The sequence below is a fragment of the Nerophis lumbriciformis genome, linkage group LG37 (assembly GCF_033978685.3).
Source record: "Nerophis lumbriciformis linkage group LG37, RoL_Nlum_v2.1, whole genome shotgun sequence".
Lineage (NCBI taxonomy): Eukaryota > Metazoa > Chordata > Actinopteri > Syngnathiformes > Syngnathidae > Nerophis > Nerophis lumbriciformis.
In genome coordinates, this window is record NC_084584.2 from 12,405,001 (window position 1) to 12,427,819 (window position 22,819).

Here is a 22,819-nt window from a genome sequence, read left to right on the forward strand (position 1 = left end):
CGTTCGTCTCATGTGTCTTCCATCCTGGTCCGCGGCGGTCTTCCCCTGTCCCTCTAAAGTTGGGATCTCCCATGAGCGTCCTCCCGTGCTGGTGTTGTGTGGACATCTGAGGCGCTGAACTATGTGGCTGTAAAAGCAATAAAAGACCTCATCAACCTTTGTTCATGTGTACGTTTCGGAGGAACCGGAAAAAGACTGAATGGGGAAAGACACATACTTCGCCTTTGTTTGATTTTATGGTCTTGAATTCTTTGAGAAGGCCGCACAGTTTGTTCTTCAGGAAAGTAGCTTCTTCCACGTTCTCGATTTGGATGTCGTTCTGGTGGAATCAAGCGCAGAATAAAGTAAACCCTCTGTCAAGGGGCCTGAGAGTCAGGTGCTAGTTATTGTGCTAAGACCACAGTGCAACATGAGCAAATATGGGGAAAAAAACAAAAAAACAATATCAAATAGATTTTACAATGGACAATAAAATGAATCTATATTCTATATTAACTTGCCTGTCCATCAAAGTTGAATAAATAATCCAAAAAGAAAACAGCATAAATGTGTAAATGTATCAATAAGTGCTTCAAATACATTATGCTTCAGTCAGGCCGGATGTTGCGCACAGCGCTGTTATTTTGAAGGGGTGGGGTGTGTGTGTGTGTGCTTCTGTTGTGAGCTTGGCGAGTAAGGAGACGACTTGAGGCTGTTTTACATCCATGATGTCGTTCACAACAACACAAGCAGATGAGATGTGTTGTGTGGGTCTATGGATTGTTCTTGCTCGCTTTAGCTTCCTAGTTTTAAGTGGCTGCCTCCACATTGTTTCGGTGATGAATGAGCGGTCCCGGACACATTATTTTCCCAAACCTACTCAGTGGCCTAGTGGTTAGAGTGTCCGGTAGGTTGTGAGTTCAAACCCCGGTTGAGTCATACCAAAGACTATAAAAATGGGACCCATTACCTCCCTGCTTGGCACTAATCATCAAGGGTTGGAATTGGGGGTTAAATCACCAAAAATGATTCCCGGGCGCGGCACCGCTGCTGCCCACTGCTCCCCTCACCTCCCAGGGGGTGAACAAGGGGATGGGTCAAATGCAGATGACAAATTTCTCCACACCTAGTGTGTGTGTGGCAATCATTGGTACTTTAACTTAACTTAACTTCTCCTCACATTGACCACATTTCACTCACATTTACCGTATTTTCCGGACTGTAAGCCGCTACTTTTTCCCTAGGCTTTGAACCCGGCAGCTTATAAAACGGTGCGGCTAATTTATAATGTTTTATATTCAGCAAATAGTTTTACTAAAATTCTTACAGAGTTCGGACAAGTTCGCTCACTGCAGGTGCTGCCCGTTCAAAATGTACTTCCTGTCTCTGCTTTAAACCTTATGTATTTAAGTCCCATCTTAAAACTCATTTGTATACTCTAGCCTTTAAATAGACCCCCTTTTTAGACCAGTTGATCTGCCGTTTCTTTTCTTTTCTCCTCTGCTCCCCCCTCTCCCTTGTGGAAAGGGTGGGGGCACAGGTCCGGTGGCCATGGATGAAGTGCTGGCTGTCCAGAGCCGGGACCTGGGGTGGACCGCTCGCCTGTGCATCGGTTGGGGACATCTCCGCGCTGCTGACCCGTCTCCGCTCAGGATGGTCTCCTGCTGGCCCCACTATGGACTGGACTCTCACTATTATGTTAAATCCACTATGGACTGGACTCTCACTATTATGTTAGATCCACTATGGACTGGACTCTCACTATTATGTTAGATCCACTATGGACTGGACTCTCACTATTATGTTAGATCCACTATGGACTGGACTCTCACTATTATGTTAGATCCACTATGGACTGGACTCTCACGATTATGTTAGATCCACTATGGACTGGACTCTCACTATTATGTTAGATCCACTATGGACTGGACTTTCACTATTATGTTAGATCCACTATGGACTGGACTTTCCCAATATTATGTCAGACCCACTCGACGTCCATTGCATCCGGTCTCTCCTAGAGGGGGCGGGGGGGCCACCCACATCTGCGGTCCTCTCCAAGGTTTCTCATAGTCAATCACATTGACATCCCACTGGGTTGTTTGTTTTTCCTTGCCCTTATGTGGGATCTGAACCGAGGATGTTGTTGTGGCTTGTGCAGCCCTTTGAGACACTTGTGATTTAGGGCTATATAAATAAACATTGATTGATTGACATTGAAGTAAAACTGTCCATAGCGTTGCTGCTCGAAAGGATTCTTCATCACTTTAAGCAACTTTTGTAAGTCTTACAATATAACTAAAACTAATCAGACATACTAAACCGTCCCGTGTGTGATGTCTGTAGGAGTGTTTTCACGCGTATCTGCACGTGCTCTCCTCATTTAATCAGACTAGCGTCGTTAGCATTAGCTAATATGCTAACATGTTTACGAGTGTCTGTGTTATTAATAACTTACAATGGCATTTTTTTGTTTTGTTTCAGTTTCGTAAATTCACCAAAACGTCACCGTGGAGTTATTCAGTTTGTTTAGCTGTTTGGAGAGCTAGCTTCCGCAGCTAGTGGGTCCATGACGATGACTTCTGTTTTGTTTGATCAGCCGTTTTACTGCCTTGTTACAGACATCGATTGGAAACAATTAAGGTATGTAAATAAACATTGACAAAATATTTCGTACAGATATATCTCTGCGGCTTATTGTCTAGTGCAGCTAATATATAAATATTTATTTCTTCTAAACTTTGGTGGGTGTATCTTAAATGTCGGTGCGCTCTATAACCCAAAATTTACAGTATGTCAATTCCCGTGATAGTCTGCGTTTAATAGATTCCGTTTCGTTTTTCCGTCTGCGGTTACATTAACGTTAAATCATATGGCCTTTTTTTTTTGTTGAGTTTGGTGATCATCGATTAGGCTTAGTAGCGATGAGTCAAATAAAACGTAGCAACCATGGTGAGACCCCAAACTTCTAGTAGACGTGCTCTTTTCATATTCTCACTCATCCGTTTCACCGTTACAAGCTCAGGAATTTGCATGCACGTTGCGTGGCTTATTACAGGATTTCTGCAGGTTTCTTAAAATCAAATGTAATGCCTTTTCTATTTATTGCATCTTAAAACAAAATGTAATGCCCATGCCTGACTGCAGATTGTTATGTATTGTCGAAAAGCATAAAATTGTCCTTATCGACAAAATGGTAAGCATTTGACAATAATAATGTTGAATAGGTGAAAAGTTTACATTAACTGTGGCCACATTAAGCACTAATGTAATGATAAGAAAACAATAACAATGTGCAACAAATAATGCAAGTAACTTTTTCAAAAGCAATACTATTTTTCATTATTGGAAGGTGAATAACTTGATTCTGAGGTAAACAAACATCAAAACAAGATGGACTCTCAATATTTGTTAGCAAAAATTCAAATTCAATAAATATTGAACATCTTGAAGTTCAGTTTTTTCCCCTAACTGTAAAAATTCCTTTGGGTAGTGTGTTTTGTTGTCTTTTTTGTTGCCAATTGCAATTTTATGAATTTTTTAAAATGTCTCCGGACATCATATTTATTACCGTATTTTCCGCACTATAAGGCGCACCTAAAAACCACAATTTTTCTCAAAAGCTGACAGTGCGCCTTATAACCCGGTGCGCTTTATTACGATTCATTTTCATAAAGTTTCGGTCTCGCAACTTCGGTAAACAGCCGCCATCTTTTTTCCCGGTAGAACAGGAAGCGCTTCTTCTTCTACGCAAGCAACCGCCAAGGAAAGCACCCGCCCCCATAGAACAGGAAGCGCTTCACCCGCCCCCGGAAGAAGAAGAAAAAACGCGCGGATATCACCGTACGTTTCATTTCCTGTTTACATCTGTAAAGACCACAAAATGGCTCCTACTACGCGACAAGGATCCGGTTCATAAAAAGACGCAATCTCTCCATCCGCACACGGATTACTACCGTATTTCACAGCAACTGATATTCCTGTGAACCGCACTGTGTTTTTTTGACATTCACTTTAGCGCAGCGTAGGCGCGGCTTATAGTCCGGGGCGGCTTATTGGTGGACAAAATTATGAAATATGTAATTCATAGAAGGTGCGGCTAATAATCCGGTGCGCCTTATAGTGCGGAAAATACGGTACTTTTTAATGCCATTTAAGACCTGAATTTTTTGCAAAAATCCATTCAATCAATGCTTTTTAATGACCAGCGGAAACCCTGCATTAATCATTTTTATTTCAATATTTTTATGACCATGAGAAGCCAAAATGGAAATTCATATTGGATTAATTGTCCAGCCCTAGTTTTTGTGCATAGTAAATATAGTTTTGTGCACTTCCTGTAAATATTGGCGCACCATGGTCAAAACCTGAGCAACGGAGACTTGAGCCCCGTCACACTTGCAGAAGTGTAATAAATCAATAAAAAAAAAATCATACCAGCATGTCAAAGACTGTTTCTTTCTCAGAGCCATCTCTTTGGTAGCTGTCAGAGTGACGCGAGTCCTAGAACAAAACACAGGAGAGGTTAAGACCGTATTTCATTTTTGCTACTTGCTTCACGATTGGCTACCTGTGATTCTAAATGCCGCCCGGGTCCGCGGGTCTCTGCTTCGACTGATCGGGAAGGATTTCTAAACTTGGGGTCTGGGGGTCCGTATCCAGCCTTCAAACTGTTGCAGAAAAGGTCAGAAGTAATGAATGAAGACCCCACAGCGGCTAACTGGTGTCTTACATCTTGTGCGCCACCTCCACCTCCTCGGCGGTGGCATCCGAGAAGCGACTCTTCTTCCTCCTTTTGCCGTACGCCTCGCCGCCGTCGTCGTCTCGGGGCCCGGTCATGAAGCGCCTGAAAGGCTCTGGGATGTCCGACATGCTCCTGGAGTCCTCTCCCCGCATCTGGGCGGGGCCGCCCCAGCCCGCCGCCGCATGTTTGGGAAGCAACTGAGCTCCAGCCGCCTGGCCGTGGAGGTAATCCCGGACGTGTCCGCGTGGCGGCTCCATGTGCGGAGGAGAGGGAAGGTTCCTTTTGGAGGCCTCCGGGACACTCGGTCCCGGCCGCACATCGTGATCCCCTCTATGGTTCCCGCTTGAGTCGAGAGACCACCGGGGTTCGCCTTCTTGAAAGCTCGGTCGCTGGTTCCTCACAACCTCATTGACAACACTGTTCTCCAGTGGCATCCTTCTGTAGGGAGGGGCCTCTGGGTAACGCTCAGCCCAACCATGGGGGCCCTCCTCCCTGGGATCCTGCTGACGGTAATTCAGGTCCATTTGCCGGTTCATGTCCCTTTTATAGTCGTCCTGCTGGTACATCTGCCTGTCGACGTTTAACCCGCGAGCCTCGACCGGAGGAAAGCAGGCTCTTTGCGACTGGTCCGGGGGCAAGCGCCCACGGGGCGGCTCGTCAAAGTCCTGGCTCTTCGGGGCACACTGCGGAGCGTCCAGTTGGAACAAAGTCTGGAGGGGGTTTGGGTTGCCGTTCTGCCTCTGTGTCAGGGGGACTACGCAGAGAACAGGACATGACAAATGAAAAACAATTTCATGTACAAATTCAACTAACCAAGCATTTGTTAAGTTGTTTTTGTGTTAATTATAGCACACTGCAAAAACTGAAATCTAAGTAAGATTAAATATCTCAAATAAGGGTGATATTTGCTTATTTTCTGTCTGATAAGCTCATTCTTCTCACTAAGCAGATTTTATGTTAGAGCGTTTTACTTGTTTTCAGTGTTTTGGTCCTAAATGATCTCAGTAAGATATTACAGCTTGTTGCTGAGATTTGATGACCTATATTGAGTAAAACATGCTTGAAACTAGAATATCAAGCTGTGTCATCAACACTCACAAGTATAAAACTGCTTTTTCAAAGTAAGAATTTCTTATATCAAGCATGAAATAAAAAATCATGACTTTGACACAATTGTGTCTCATATTAAAACAGATGACAACCAAATGGACTTTGCTGTTTTATTTTCAATTAAACAATAGAACATACGTACTCGTATAGTAGTACAGTTGGCACAGTACAGCAAACTGACAGTTAATATTTAAACCAGGGGCGTCACTAGCTTTTAAGGACGAACGTAGCGCACGAGCACAAAACTTCACAAACGGCTAACAAAGACTTAGAAATGATTCATTGTTATTAGTATTATTTAAAAAATGCACGGGACGAAATGAAATGCTCCCCGGGACGATGGCTTTTAACCTTTTTTTTTCTTTTTCTTTTAATGTATTTATTAATTTGACATTTTATATTAAATGTCTTGGTTTTCCTCCCTCTGAAAATCCTATGAAATGTTTAACAAGCCATTCTATAACAATACAACAGCTATTAATGTAACAATACAATAAAACAAATATATTTAATGTTTTTTTCATTGTTTTAACATTAGACTAATGTATATTACTTTATATAGATTCTACAAGAGTGATGTGGGCATTTTCTATATGAACAAGTCCAAGGACCGCAGGCAAGGTCGCAGAGAAAATGCGGACTGGATTTTGAGTGATGTGGGCATTTTCTATATGAAGAAGTGGAATGGATTGGATACAGACACACTAAAGGGGCTCTCTCCCTTAAAGTACCAATGATTGTCACACACACACTAGGTGTGGTGAAATTTGTCCTCTGCATTTGACCCATCCCCTTGTTCACCCCCTGGGAGGTGAGGGGAGCAGTGGGCAGCAGCGGTGCCGCGCCCAGGAATAATTTTTGGTGATTTACGCTATGAAGTGAGGGGAAACTGAGTGAATAATGACAGGTTATATGATTAATTTATTTAAACTCATATTCGGGCCACTTTATAATGATTATGTCGGCATGTATTTGCCGGCAGTAAGTCGGACATGTTTCCAGTGAGGGTTGGACTCCGCCAAGGCTGCCCTTTGTCACAGATTCTGTTCATAACTTTTATGGACAGAATTTCTAGGCGCAGTCAAGGCGTTGAGGGGATCTGGTTTGGTGGCTGCAGGATTAGGTCTCTGCTTTTTGCAGATGATGTGGTCCTGATGGCTTCATCTGGCCAGGATCTTCAGCTATCGCTGGATCGGTTCGCAGCCGAGTGTGAAACGCGACTGGGATGAGAATCAGCACCTCCAAGTCCGAGTCCATGGTTCTCGCCCGGAAAAGGGTGGAATGCCATCTTCGGGTTGGGGAGGAGACCCTGCCACAAGTGGAGGAGTTCAAGTACCTCGGAGTCTTGTTCACGAGTGAGGGAAGAGTGGATCGTGAGATCGACAAGCGGATCGGTGCGGCGTCTTCAGTAATGCGGACGCTGTATCGATCCATTGTGGTGAAAAAGGAGCTGAGCCGGAAGGCAAAGCTCTCAATTTACCGGTCGATCTACGTTCCCATCCTCAACTATTGTCATGAGCTTTGGGTTATGACCGAAAGGACAAGATCACGGGTACAAGCGGCCCAAATGAGTTTCCTCCGCCGGGTGGCAGGGCTCTCCCTTAGAGATAGGGTGAGAAGCTCTGCCATCCGGGGGGAGCTCAAAGTAAAGCCGCTGCTCCTCCACATGGAGAGGAGCCAGATGAGGTGGTTCGGGCATCTGGTCAGGATGCCACCCGACCGCCTCCCTCGGGAGGTGTTTAGGGCACGTCCGACCGGTAGGAGGCCACGGGGAAGACCCAGGACACGTTGGGAAGACTATGTCTCCCGGCTGGCCTGGGAACGCCTCGGGGTCCCACAGGAAGAGCTGGACAAAGTGGCTGGGGAGAGGGAAGTCTCGGCTTCCCTGCTTAGGCTGCTGCCCCCGCGACCCGACCTCAGATAAGCGGAAGAAGATGGATGGATTGATGGATATTTGTTAAAATATATATATATATATATATATATATATATATATATATATATATATATATATATATAAATAACACCAAATTATTTAGGGGGGCTTAAGAACAATTTAGGGGGGCTTGAGCCCCCCTAAAATAGGCCTAACAACGCCAATGATTTAAACATTTAACATGTGACATTTCAAACAGAAATAGTTCATGCACATTCAGATAAATTCTTCAAAAAATGTGGTCGGGGGCCGGGCTGTAAATATAAATATATATATATGTATATATATGTATATGTATATATATATATATATATATATATATATATATATATATATATATATATAGATTTTTATTTTTTTTTGCGCACTAATTGACTGAAAGAGCACGCAGTTGGCGCGACGATGTCATGTTATCGATGGCAAGAAATGTAATGCCGAGCGCATATCATTATGTCAAGATAATGGCACTAGCATTTAATTAATTTAAGAATATTTTTCAACGTATTGAGAAAAAAGGTCTCATATTTGTTTTTTCTATCAAGAAAAGTGCACTTATTAGTGAGAGAATAATTATTTTAAGGTATTTTTGGGTTCATTGAAGTTGGCTAATTTGACTTGTTTTGGAAAGTCTTGACAAGCCAAATTTTCTTGTTCTATTGGCAGATAATTTTGCTTAGTTGAAGTAAAATGCTCCTGACCTTAGTATTTTTTTTTTCTTGTTTTTGAACACTGACTTTTTGCAGTGCAAAACATGCACAGCAATAACCAATTCTGATCATAACTTCGACTTAATCGTTGTACAGTCGTCTGTCTTCCTCCACGTTTGTATACCGCCAAGCACAAGTCCACATAAAAAACTACTTTCAGGTAAGCTCAGCGCATCTCATGAATTTGTAAAAATTGCAGCTGTCCCTGGTTTATCGCGATTAATTGGTTCCAAACATGCAGAATCCTTACTTATAAATCAAATAAAAGCTAGAGCATGAAAAACTGTGTATGAATTTCTAAATATATTTTTCAACATTAATATAAGACACTCTTTTAATGCAGCCTCACGCTGAGCCATCATACTGCTCTTACTGGTTTGGTCTTATCTAATGCCCAATACGACTGTAGTATTGCTTTTTTTTTACTGTATTTAAGACGTTGCTTAATTTAGGACAAAATGTTGTCGAATATGTTTTAAAAAAATCTACAGAGTGGTCAAGCCACAATCTTTGAAGCACGATGTGGTCAGGGACAACTAAGTTTATACGCTTGTTATCCATCTTCTCTGTAGTTGATGTGATTTATACTCTATATTCGACTCGGGCGATAAATCGAGTTGACATATTTTGATGTAGACAAGGGGTGCCGAAAAATGTGGCCTCCAAGAGCCTAAGTGAAAATGTGCCAATGTTCCGTGGGCCAAACAGCGATTTTTTTTTACCACCAGTGAGGAATTTAGTCTCATACCGCCATATATAAATGTCGCAAAATATTTTCTTATTTTTAGGGGGGGGCGTAACGGAAAATAATTGAGATGCACTGGATTAGAGCAACGCATATTGATCAACATATGAGTAAAAGTAAATATGCCAGTATTAGCCAAAATAACTACATCTTTCACCTGTTTAGTTTGTAAAAAAAATATTTTATCTGAAGTCAAATTTATATCTGTAACAAAAAGAGCACAATTTATTTAAAAAAAATAAATTATTTTGCTTTGAATGATAAAGAATGCTAGACATTGTGCAAATGTTATTTTTAGACCATATCGCCCAGGCCTACTGTGTATGTAAATTAAAAAATATTCACTTACTGTTTTACTTTAAAAAATAGTAATTTATGAAGAAAAAAAACCAGGTCGTCATCTGTTTTGTTGTGTTGGTTTCAAAACAAAAGAATGATAGATGGATTTTGTTTGTCACTTGTTTGATACATTTACTTGTAGCGTGTAAAAAATCTCCATCAGGTGGGGGATTTTTAGTGTGACAATAAAAGCCTTTTTCATACGCCAAAGGAGTTCTCCCTTTGTATTCATGTACCTGAGATTTGTTTCTCTGTGTCCTCCCATTTCTGCAGGAACTTGAAGGACAAAGGAGGAAGTTATTTCTTGCACTCATTTGTCCACTTAAGAGGGCAACTGCACTTTTTTTGAAATTTTGACTGTCGTTCACAATGAGAGACACGACGATGGATGATTTTTTTCCCCGCGTTCTAAATAACAAATAAATCTGATCAAAAGTCTGTTAACAATGAAGCCGCTCTCTTCCGCCTATAAAACCCTTAAAAAACATCCAAACACCTCCATTAGGGTTTCATTTACATGATGTAAGTATATATGTAATGTAGTAACAGGCACATTTATGATAACATAATATTTACATATTTTGCTCATTTTAACATTTATCTTAAAAACGCATCACGACGTTTGCTTTTTCCCTTCATAACTGATTATTACTCACTGCAGACTTCATGAGAGCCAACAAACATAATAAAACATCACTTACTGTACAAGGTCTGCTAGGATGCTCATATATTCCTGTTTGGATGAGGAATGACTCATAATCCTCACAAAGACAATGGCTGTCAAAGTGTCGGAATAGCTACTCCGACGTCTCATGTCCATGTGAGATGCATGATTTATAGAGATGTCCGATAATATTGGACTGCCGATAATAAATGCTTTAAAATGTAGTATCGTAAATTATCGGTATCGGTTTCAAAAAGTAAAATTTATGACTAAAACGCCGCTGTACGGAGTGGTACACGGACGTAGGGAGAAATACAGAGCGCCAATAAACCTTAAACGCACTGCCTTTGCGTGCCGGCCCAGTCACATAATATCTACGGCTTTTCACACACACAAGTGAATGCAAGGCATACTTGGTCAACAGCCATACAGGTCACACTGAGGGTGGCCGTATAAACAACTTTAACACTGTTACAAATATGCGCCACACTGTGAACCCACACCAAACAAGAATGACAAACACATTTTGGGAGAACATCCGCACCGTAACACAACATAAACACAACAGAACAAACACCCAGAACCCCTTGCAGCACTAACTCTTTCGGGACGCTACAATACACACCCTCCACTAACCCCCCTCCAACCCTACCCACCTCAACCTCCTCATGCTCTCTCAGGGAGAGCATGTCCCAAATTCCAAGCTGCTGTTTTGAGGCATGTTAAAAAAACATAATGCACTTTCTGACTTCAAAGTGCCATGTTGGCATTTTTTTCCATAACTTGAGTTGATTTATTTTGGAAAACCTTGTTACATTGTTTAATGCATCCAGCGGGGCATCACAACAAAATTAGGCATAATAATGTGTTAATTCCACGATTGTATATATCGTTATCGGTTGATATCGGAATCGGTAATTAAGAGTTGGACAATATCGTCAAAAAAGCCATTATCGGACATCTCCAATGATTTATGATCTAGAATTAACTTAGGGGCAGCAGGGAAGCGAGAAAGCCGCAGAGCACTCGATGATGTAAACATAGGGACACAGGACGTGATCACTATAAACAGTTTGTCTGCGCTAGCGCTTATAATAACAATATCACTAATACTTGGTTAATATTCAAGTCACCAAATGTAAATTGTCGGCGCTTTTTGAATGCTTATTTGTAGGATTTTATGGGCTAAATAGAGGAGGTCCCACAAGTTAGAATGCATACCAAAAAAATCCATCCGTCGTCATGTCTTTCATAATGATTGTGAACGACAGGCAAAATTCCCCCAAAAAATTCCGTTCCCCTTTAAGTCCGACGTGTCCTACCACTGGATGTCCACGGCCATCCTGTCGCTCTATGATCTCCGCTCTGGTGCGGATCATCTTCCCTCCTTGCGCCGCGACAGTGCTCGTGTCCCACGTCACCAGGTCGCGACGCTTCACCTCCTGCACACACAGAAGCCGACAGCTTGAAACTGACACGGCCAACGAGATCTATCGAGAGAAGAGCTTTTTGAGGCAGTACCATGTATTTCTGTCTGTGTTTACGCCCGATGATGTGACTGACTACATCGGGCATGTGTGCGGTGACGTGGCACAGCAGGCACGAGTACTTGGGCCCCAAGGGGGCGTCGGCCGGGCCACCGAACACTTCCTCCACGTAGTGCAAGCCTGCGACAGCAAAGCGGAGTGGTTACACGGGGACATTTGCGGAATGGCGCGTGTCGTGTCACTCACCGATGATGGGCTCGTCGAGGTTCAGGTAATCCAGGTATTGTAAAATATTGTTGAACGTTGGCAGAGGGTTTGGTCTGATGCTGCCACCTGAGGAGTCCAAAGAAAGGAACATTACAACCGATCAGGTTTAACTTACACCATGACAATATGGTAGAAACACAGGTGTAGCATTGTTTTCTGTGCTTACCTTGATTGCTTAATTATGATAAGATTGGAGATCTGACATGCATATTGTCCTGGTTTAAACAGTACACTTTGTTCATTATACCACTTTAACACTCACTCTGCAATACAAAGTGTGCTTTGATGCGCCATATTTGGATGCTTTCTATGATTTGGAATCAAATGACCCATTCGATGCTCTTCTTGAACACCCCCTGCTCTCTTTCTGATGCATATTATTATTCCCTGTTTTATTATCATCATTATCAGAGCCCTTGCGAGCAGCGACGGGTACCTGTCGAATTCTTGATACCAGGGAATCGATATCGGTACTGAACCAGTACCAATTTTCTGTACTTTTGTGTGTGTGTCCATGTGGTAATAAATGTTTAATATCTTTTGGTTTTTACATAACATTGAACAGATAATATTACTTGTGGTGTCCATTTGTTATATTACACTTCTGAGTGTCATTTGCAAGTATGTAATCATTTCGGTTTATCCTAGCGATCTTTTTGTAGTCAAGAAGTAGTCTTTGCCATTTAGCTGAATGTGCCAGTTTGGTCTTTCGTCGAGTCCTACAGAGTGTTAATACTGTAAGTATTGTACTTGTTACACACCAGCTGTTTGACTGTAGCATGCATCTTAGCAAATGTGATGAAACTTTCCATGGAAAATCGCTAATGTTAATCAGTAGCATGTATATGGCATAGCCCAGGGGTCGGCAACCTTTACCAGTCAAAGAGCCATTTTGACCAGTTTCACAAATTAAAGATAACAATGGGAGCCACAAACATTTTTTGAAATTTAAAATGAAATAACACTGCATAAAAAGTATTTTTTTTGCTTTGTGCTATGTATAAACCAAACCAAGGGTCTCAGACACGCTGCCAAGACCTTAATATGGAATTTTTATTGCTGGGGAGGCATGCGGGTTTTTATGAATGGCGATTGTCAGCGTCGTGCGTGCCGTGATAGTAGAGCATATAACACCTATTACAACCAGCGTGCCTGATCAGCCACACGTTGAATGGAGCTTCCGCTTGCTCACGTAGGTGACACCAAGCATACTTGGTCAACAACCACACAGGTTACACTGACGGTGGCGGTATAAAAAAAAAAACTTTAACACTCTTACTAATAATGCGCCACACTGTGAACCCACACCAAACAAGAATGACAAACACATTTCGGGAGAACATCTGCACCGTAACACAACATAAACACAACAGGACAAATACCCAGAATCCCATGCAAACCCCGCCCACCTCAACCGACGCACAGAGGGGGGGGGGGTTTGGTGGTAGCAGGGGTGTATAATGTAGCCTGGAAGAGTCAGGGCTGCATGGGATTCTGGGTATTAGTTCTGTTGTGTTGATGTTGTGTTAAGGTGCAGATGTTCTCCCGAAATGTGTTTGCCATTCTTGTTTGGTTTTGGTTCAAAGTGTGGCGCATTATTAGTAAGAGTGTTAAACTTGTTTTATATGGTCACCGTCAGCGTAACCTGTGTGGCTCTTGACCAAGTATGCCTTGCTGTCACGTACGTGTACGAGCAGAAGATGCAAACTGCATAACAAGGGGTTGGGCTGGCACGCTGTTAATACAGATGCTGTTAATACAGATGTAGAGGGCGCCAAATGCTGCACTATCATGGCACGCCCTTATTATAACTGTAAGTGTGAAAATCGGAGAATATTAATTCCGGGAGTTTTCTGCGAGTGGCATTAAAATCCGGAAGTCTCCCGGGAAATGGGGGAGGGTCGGCAGGTAAGCTGCTGAGCCGCATCAGAGTGATCAAAGAGCCGCATGTGGCTCCGGAGCCGTGGGTTGCCGACCCCTGGCATAGCCAATGTAAATTAGCATTGAGCTAGTGCATTCTGAAAAGGTACACTTACTTTTGAGCCCTTTCTATCAGGCATCATCACAACCGGTCCACCACAAATAAGCCCGTTTACCCGACAAGTGCTTGAGTCGGTGCCGGTTTTGCAACCGGCAGAACGGACTGTGTCGTCACGTGCAACAAAATGTATTGAAATAAGGTACCACTTGGTTTTAGGTGAATCAGTATCTGGTAATACGAATAGAATTTGAGTGGTACCTGTAGAAGTACCCGTACCCATCCCTACTTGCAAGGGGGCAGTAGGACTGCCACTGTGCTTGGAGACAATCAGGTTGACCAGTTCCTGTTGATGGGCTTACCAACTTAATTTCCTACTTGCAGGAAGGGTGGATCATGTTTAACTGAAGGCCGAGCTTCTCTGCCTCCTCCTGATTGATGGCTAGAATGTTCCTCAGTTGATTGTAGAATGAGCTAAGCAGAATGGTGTTTCAGGCATACTCCATGTCAGCCAGATGGTCGACACACTGGGATTTCCGCTAACAAACCTTGGCCATCCGGTGGTTAATAACTCAATTAAAGAGGTCTGAAGTGGCTACACAGCTTTGTCCCACGTCACTGGAGATAGTAAACCATTCAAGAGTCTGTCATTTATTGACGCCCCTCATGAATTGCCGCATCTTCCGCCGTGCGCGTGCTCAAGTGCAAGTCGAAAGCCGTGCCCGGCGGATTGGCGTCTGACGATTTGGCCAACGTGCACAAAGTCTCAACGAAGACTTCGGCATCAGCTAAGTTCGTCCCGATCTTGATGCATGAGGCTGCACAAACCAATTAACACATGAGCCTTCAATCATTAACCAGCACGATGACAAGAGTTTTAACCTTGTCCACAGTGAACACACTCTTGAATGAAGAACAATGTCCAAGAAAATCAAAGGACTTGAAAAGTTTTCCAACTTGCGTCAGCAAATAAATAAAAAAAACTGTCCCATCTTGAGCGCAGTGACCGATTGAACCTATGATGGAAACTGCCTGGTTCAGGTTGTACTAGCTGGCACAGATTAGACAAGAAACAACAACTGTGCACCACGCAAAGAAGAACGGGATCAATCAAGACACAGGGCTTGTCTCCGTCCTCAAGGAACACTTTTGTTTGGCAAGAAACTTCAGGCCCTGTTTGGACACATTCCAGAAACAAGCTATTGATTCAGAAATAATCAGGTGGAGCGTTAACACGGTTTGTAGACCTTGAAGATGTCTATGTTTATGTTCTCATTCATCCAGGTGATCGTATTCTCATGGCATTCAATCGATTCAGTTCAGCTGAACAGTCCAGGACTGTGAAGATATTTCGGGCTTTTTTGTCCAAAGTCGGGAACCCATTCAAACCTCTTTTCGGCCCGCGGTAGTCTTTCTAACCACGGGTGGAGTGAACGCCTTGCAGTCCGGTGTTCCAGGAACAGAGTGGGAAGGAGACCAGTTTGTGTGTCTTGCTTACCAACAATTTAGCTCTTTAGCACGTTCCATATTGCTGCTATGACATGGCTCAGCTATTGCCACCTGCAAACTCGCACCGGCAGAGATTAAGATTCACTCCATCAAAATGTACCGATGTGAGCTAAGGTGCTCCCACCTGCCGGAAATGGTGTCATTTTGCAACGAAAAGCTTGGGCACACAAAGCTCTGGACTTTTTCACTGCCACCTACTGGAAGAGAGGAGCAGTGCAGTTCCATTTGTTGCTCTTACCCTGTGGTCTTTGCCTGATTTACAGAATATTCCACAGACAACGACGGACTGCATTAATTTGCTGAAAACTCTTTCTCTTGCCAGCTCAACATAGGGAATGTCACTGATCTGAACAGGCTGGTAGCACTTCATCATCAGGGGGCGGTACATCACAAATTGTTACTTATTTCAGCAGAAAGGGAATGAGAATGTACTTTCTAAGATACTGTGAGTATGGTTTCCAAAGGTGAGAGATGAGAGGAATAAGCTCACAGACAAAATGAGCTTCCAGAGGTCACGGCGATTGGCTGCTATGGGTCCATAAAGATGTTGCAGTGTGGAATTCTACAGGACTTGGGTATGAGTGGACTTCAGAGCTAGAACCTTCAGTTAAAGGCAAAGGTCCTTCATGCTGCTGAACCAGTTTTAGGGAAGAACTGCTGCTTTTCTTGGATTAGTTTACTTCCAGACGTTGAGTGATCAGCCAGAACACCTTGCCAAATGTACAGGTGCTGACCTGTGTGCCAACTTTAAGGTAGTTCAATGATGGACACCGCTTACCTTCATATGTGTACCTGTATTCAATGGTCTTACAAATCAGTGAGATAACATTACGTGAGGCCATCATAGCCTCGAACGGCCAGAAGACTAAAGGCGAGGTGTACTTACCAGCGGCAACAAGGGCTTCCTCTTTCTGCCAGGAATGAAAGGAAAGCAACAAGTCAATCAGTGCACTTGTGAGACATCTTTAACAGTCATTTACTAAATCAGTGTGCTTTGACTGGGTGGGGTTCATCATCTATTAATGTAGGAACAAATCCAACTGACTGGACATGGGCTATTTCATACGTCTTTCGAACCCTGGACGTAAAATGAAATGGAAGCCCTGTTTTAAAGCTTGGCTCGGTGTGAATAAAATCATCTGATATATATAAGATTCAAAGCATCAACTGTTTCATTGTCCGAATGATTCATATGACGTTTTCATGATCCAGCCAGCTGAGTCACTGACACATTTCTTTCTCGAAGCAAACACTTAGATAAAAAGCTATGACTGCAAGAACATGTGTGCATTGTTATTATTTTTCCCAAAATAAAATAAAACAATAAACATCTTTAATGTCAAGTGTTTATAATCTGGTGTAGGGCTGCCCGATTTTGAAGAAGAAAAAACAAATTTTGCCCTACAAAATAGCGATTTGACTTGCGATTTTTATATTTTATACATAGAAATGCGAAAATAAGTAAGTGACGGAAGACATGTCCCTTTTATACTGTCAATCAACATATTCTTGTCTCAAAGTGCCACACATTAAAACAATATGCAGTAACTTACTTTCAAACATATTTTGGCTTTATGCACTCAGAGCTTTTGTTTACATCACATTTTTAAACTGAAAAACTAACCAATGCAGTGTTTACAATGTAATGTAATCATAATCTTTGATAATAACGCAAGTAACCATTAAAAAGGATATAAACCTTTGTCATTACTGCAGAATTGTTTACCATTGTACTGTATTTGGAAGGTAAATAAGTTTGCCCTCCTAAATAAATAAATAAACAAAGATATAAATACACATTTCTGTAAGCAAAAATTGTATATAATATTGAACATCTTAAAGTGCATTTTCTCCAGTTGGAAAAACGATGTCGGGCGTTGTCTTTTTGTTTCTTGCCATCACGACATTCTCCGTTGATGGGCTCATATTGCCGAATAGATTTGAAGCTGGAATATTCCCCCAACGAGACATTTGGCTTTGTTATCATATTTTGTACTCTTAATTTTTGTTACTTTGCGGAACATCTCACTAGCGAGTCGCGAGTCTCTGTCCGTGCTGGGTGCTTCCCGTGTGTAAAGCTGACGGTCTCGCTCTCTGCCCACAGACACAAAGATTGTGGATGATTGAAAAGAGGGCTCACTGCGCTCAATTCATTCGACAGTTAAATAAACACGCTCAAGTGCTGAGAGCGACGTGCAGAGTGAGACTTCTTTCTTCCTGTTTGAAGCGAAAGATGAACAAACGTGAGGCTCAACAATTCTCAATATGTCGGTCACTCAAATGCCGGAAACCCCTCAGCCTTGCGGTTACGTTATCCAGGATTTAGGAGTGACCCTATCTGAAGAAAGCTGGACAGAGATCTTAAGTTCATAGGTCTTCTATTTGTGCAAGACACAGCCTTATTCAGTGCAAGATAATACATCATATTTATTATACTAAGGTTCAACTAGCTAAGATGTATGACGGTTGTGTGATCAATGCCAACAGTCCCCAGTAAATTGAATACATAAGTTTTGGCTCTGCCCATCCCTAAATAGCTGTTAGACAGAAACGTTTAACACTTTGTCTGTGGTCGCTGGCAAAAGGATTGAACCGAATCCTATTTGGGTTAGCACCTCAGTCATCTACACTTAGCAAATCCAAAAATAATCTTGTAGCATTGACTACTTTGTTGGCTAGAAGACTCACTGTGTTGAATTGAAAGACAACAGCGCCTCGTTGCCACATCCGCTGGATTAAAGATGTTCTGTATTTTCTAAAAACTGGAGAAGGTTAGGCTGACATCGAACAGTTGTTCTGCAGAGTCTCAAGAACTGTGGGGTGCGTTTTTGAAATACGTAGGAGACTGATCTCCAAATTAACCCTAAAAGAAACACAATTGAAATGTGGGGTGGTTGATGAGCCTTTTGTGTGCTTGTTGGCTGTTGTATCTCTCTGGGGCCATTCAGGAATGCAGCAGTCTGTGGTTTTATGTTGACTTCTGTGTTTTAAAAAAAAAAAAAAGTATTTAAATATCATTATTGTTTTTTTGTTTGTTTTTTGTTACTGGTCAATTATGTGGCCAACATTGACTGTTCCTGTCAATTATGTGGCCAAAAACCCAATAAAAAAATGTTTAAAAAAAATAATTTTAAACTCTGTGTCAATTAATTGTGCAGCCCTAATCCAGTGTTTTACATTTAGTTGTTATGGCCCGCCACAGATACATTTGGACCGCCACCAATAGATTGTTAGGTGGCCTTTGACTAGCGGGAGTCCTGATAGTGATCACGCTACGAAGTTTCAGCCTGGAGACACTGTCGTTTGGTAACACTTCACCTTCCCTGAAAAATATGTAAAGCAGGGGTGTCCAAAGTCCAGCCCAAGTGCCATTTTCTGGCGGGGATACGCTTTTTTTATGGGCTTATGGCGCATTGTAGAAATAGAACAATACAAGGAGAGCAAAAACTGAAAAATAGAACAAAAAGGCATAGTGTAAAGACACAAAGATGAAATATTGAACCTATTAAAGATTTAACTTGTTTTTAGTTTACATGTACAGTGGGGCAAAAAAGTATTTAGTCAGCCACGATTGTGCAAGTTCTCCCACTTAAAATGATGACAGAGGTCTGTAATTTTCATCATAGGTACACTTCAACTGTGAGAGACAGAATGTGAAAAAAAATCCAGGAATTCACATTGTAGGAATTTTAAAGAATTTATTTGTAAATTATGGTGGAAAATAAGTACCATATTTTCCGCATCATAAGGCGCCCTGGGTTAAAAGCCGCGCCTTCAATGAACGGCATATTTCAAAACTTTGTCCACCAATAAGCCGCCCCGTGTTGTAAGCCGCATCTAACTGCGCTAAAGGAATGTCAAAAAAACAGTCAGATAGGTCAGTCAAACTTTAATAATATATTAAAAACCAGCGTTCTAACAACTCTGTTCACTCCCAAAATGTACGCAAATGTGCAATCACAAACATACGTATATCAACATGGACAGAGCTGCGTGAAAAAAGCCACCCGGCCTCTTCGCGTAAACTTAAACTTACCTTAACCACTCGCTCATCTTTTCTTCATCCATCCCTTCGAGTTAGCTTTTATGATGACGCCGGCTGGAAAGGTCTCTTTTGGCAAGGTCTTCCTTTTGAATATCACCATGGGTGGAAGTTAGCATGGCAAGCTAGAACCACAGTGAAGGATGACTTCTCATTCCCTGTGGTGCGAATATTCACCGTACGTGCTCCCGTTCCACAGTGCGGTTCACAGGAATATCAGTTGCTGTGAAATACGGTAGTAATCCGTGTGCGGATGGAGAGATTGCGTCTTTTCATGAACCGGATCCTTGTCGCTTAGTAGGAGCCATTTTGTGGTCTTTACAGATGTAAACAGGAAATGAAACGTACGGTGATATCCGCGCGTTTTTTCTTCTTCTTCCGGGGGCGGGTGGTTGCTTACAGTAGAAGAAGCAGCGCTTCCTGTTCTATGGGGGCGGGTGCTTACCTTGGCGGTTGCTTGCGTAGAAGAAGAAGCGCTTCCTGTTCTACCGGGAAAAAAGATGGCGGCTGTTTACCTAAGTTGCGAGATCGAAACTTTATGAAAATGAATCTTAATATTTATCCATATATAAAGCGCACCGGGTTAAAAGCCGCACTGTCAGCTTTTGAGTAAATTTGTGGTTTTTAGGTGCGGCTAATGGTGCGGAAAATACGGTATTTGGTCACTTCAAACAAGGAAGATCTCTGGCTCTCACAGACCTGTAACTTCTTCTTTAAGAAGCTCTTCTGTCCTCCACTCGTTACCTGTATTAATGGCATCTGTTTGAACTCGCTATCTGTATAAAAGACACCTGTCCACAGCCTCAAACAGTCAGACTCCAAACTCCACTATGGCCAAGACCAAAGAGCTGTCGAAGGACACCAGGAAAAGAATTGTAGACCTGCACCAGACTGTGAAGAGTGAATCTACAATAGGCAAGCAGCTTGGTGTGAAAAAATCAACTGTGGGAGCAATTATCAGAAAATGGAAGACATACAAGACCACTGATAATCTCCCTCGATCTGGGGCTCCACGCAAGATCTCATCCCGTGGGGTCAAAATGATCATGAGAACGGTGAGCAAAAATCCCAGAACCACACGGGGGGACCTGGTGAATGACCTGCAGAGAGCTGGGACCAAAGTAACAAAGGTTACCATCAGTAACACACTACGCCGACAGGGAATCAAATCCTGCAGTGCCAGACGTGTCCCCATGCTTAAGCCAGTGCATGTCCAGGCCCATCTGAAGTTTGCCAGAGAGCACATGGATGATACAGCAGAGGACTGGGAGAATGTCATGTGGTCAGATGAAACCAAAATAGAACTTTTTGGTATAAACTCAACTCGTCGTGTTTGGAGGAAGAAGAATACTGAGTTGCATCCCAAGAACACCATACCTACTGTGAAGCATGGGGGTGGAAACATCATGTTTTGGGGCTGTTTTTCTGCTAAGGGGACAGGCCGACTGATCCGTGTTAAGGAAAGAATAAACGGGGCCATGTATCGTGAGATTTTGAGCCAAAACCTCCTTCCATCAGAGAGAGCTTTGAAGATGAAACGTGGCTGGGTCTTCCAGCATGACAATGATCCCAAACACACCGCCCGGGCAATAAAGGAGTGGCTCCGTAAGAAGCATTTGAAAGTCCTGGAGTGGCCTAGCCAGTCTCCAGACCTTAACCCCATAGAAAATCTGTGGAGGGAGTTGAAAGTCCGTGTTGGCCTGCAACAGCCCCAAAACATCACTGCTCTCGAGAAGATCTGCATGGAGGAATGGGCCAAAATACCAGCTACTGTGTGTGCAAACCTGGTAAAGACCTATAGTAATCGTTTGACCTCTGTTATTGCCAACAAAGGTTATATTACAAAGTATTGAGTAGAATTTTTGTTCTTGACCAAATACTTATTTTCCACCATAATTTACAAATAAATTCTTTAAAAATCCTACAATGTGAATTCCTGGATTTTTTTTTCACATTCTGTCTCTCACAGTTGAAGTGTACCTATGATGAAAATGACAGACCTCTGTCATCATTTTAAGTGGGAGAACTTGCACAATTGGTGGCTGACTAAATACTTTTTTGCCCCACTGTACGTGTCATGGCCCGTGTGGGTGATGACGGCCAGCGGTCATGCCTGGAAAGTCCATGGAAACGCCTGCACCGGCAAAGAAGCTGCCAGAATTCAGCAAGGAAATGCCGTTGAACATCGCTGTTGCATCCAAAAGTGCAAAAAGCCAGCCAGAGACGACCCTGGGGCAAACGGGTCTGCAATTTCTTCACGAAAATGAAATGATGGCGCTGGACAGAGCTGGCTTTAGGTGAGCACGCAGGTCCTTCTTTTGAGTTCCACAGCCAAGCGGGCTAAACTGTCCGTCGTGGACGCCAAGGCGAACGGACTGGGTTGCTTCCCACAGCAGCAAGAGCCAGAGATAAAACAATACAATCAGTTACACACTGCGATATCAGAGAAACCCTGACTGCTAGCAGACAATTTTGAGCCACGGGTTGTACTTCTGATCCGCGCCCGATCTAAGTTTGCGAGCAAAATAGGACGTGATCACCACTCGCTGTTAGATGGAAACAAGGACATAAGATTCACGACTAATTTACGGATGTGAGGTTAGCACTAACTCAGTAGTGATGTCATATTTAGTTAGGTCACATCATATAAACCTTTGTTTGAGTCTTACTTACCTCCAGGTGTTCACAAACTACACTTATTATATCTATTATTTTTTTAAATGTAGATATACTGGTCTTGAGAAGCAGGAAGTTATCTCGAGAAAATAAAAAAGCATGCATCGAGGGCTGGGTGGTAAAACCATAACATCATTTTTACTTATTTTCCGGAAGTAAGCGGAAGTATGGAAGCAAGGTTGGTTGCATGGACAAAGCCACTCGGGTCTCTGGTAAGCGAGCAACGCAGGAAGTGATCACTGATCAGTGGGAGTGACACGCTAACAGCCAATCGGTTTACAGTATCAACTATCAAGTTTGCTTGTCTGGCGGTTGATTCTTTGCATGGAGTGAGAAGAGAAAGTCAAAATGAAGAAATTGGGGATCAAAGACGAAAAGTCACCTGGACAGTAGGGGTGTAACGGTACGTGTGTTTGTATCGAACCGTTTCAGTACGGGGGTTCCGGTTCGGTTCGGAGGTGTACCGAACGAGTTTCCGCACGGACATATTAAGTAGCGTAACGCACGTTGTGTAAACAATGCACACCGAGGCACAACACACGGCACGCTAGCAGATAACGGGCTACGATAGAGTGACCATACGTCCTCTTTTCACCGGACATGTCCTCTTTTGCGGAGCTGTCAGGGCGGAGTTTC

General features: G+C 42.7%; 1 protein-coding gene across 1 annotated transcript in view; it reads right to left on the reverse strand.

Annotated features, from left to right (window-relative positions):
- The window catches only part of LOC133577551 (uncharacterized), a 31,096-nt gene that overhangs the window by 772 nt on the left and 7,505 nt on the right, over window positions 1–22,819 (reverse strand). Inside the window, exons 3-12 of the mRNA XM_061931503.1 lie at window positions 16,352–16,376; window positions 11,958–12,044; window positions 11,746–11,891; window positions 11,547–11,666; window positions 9,797–9,836; window positions 4,712–5,477; window positions 4,550–4,649; window positions 4,417–4,482; window positions 218–319; window positions 1–127 (exon numbers count right to left, since the gene is read on the reverse strand). The exon at window positions 1–127 is cut by the window's left edge and continues 180 nt beyond it. Of these exons, the coding sequence (XP_061787487.1) occupies window positions 1–127; window positions 218–319; window positions 4,417–4,482; window positions 4,550–4,649; window positions 4,712–5,477; window positions 9,797–9,836; window positions 11,547–11,666; window positions 11,746–11,891; window positions 11,958–12,044; window positions 16,352–16,376 (1,579 nt within the window). The remainder of the gene's footprint in view (window positions 128–217; window positions 320–4,416; window positions 4,483–4,549; window positions 4,650–4,711; window positions 5,478–9,796; window positions 9,837–11,546; window positions 11,667–11,745; window positions 11,892–11,957; window positions 12,045–16,351; window positions 16,377–22,819) is intronic.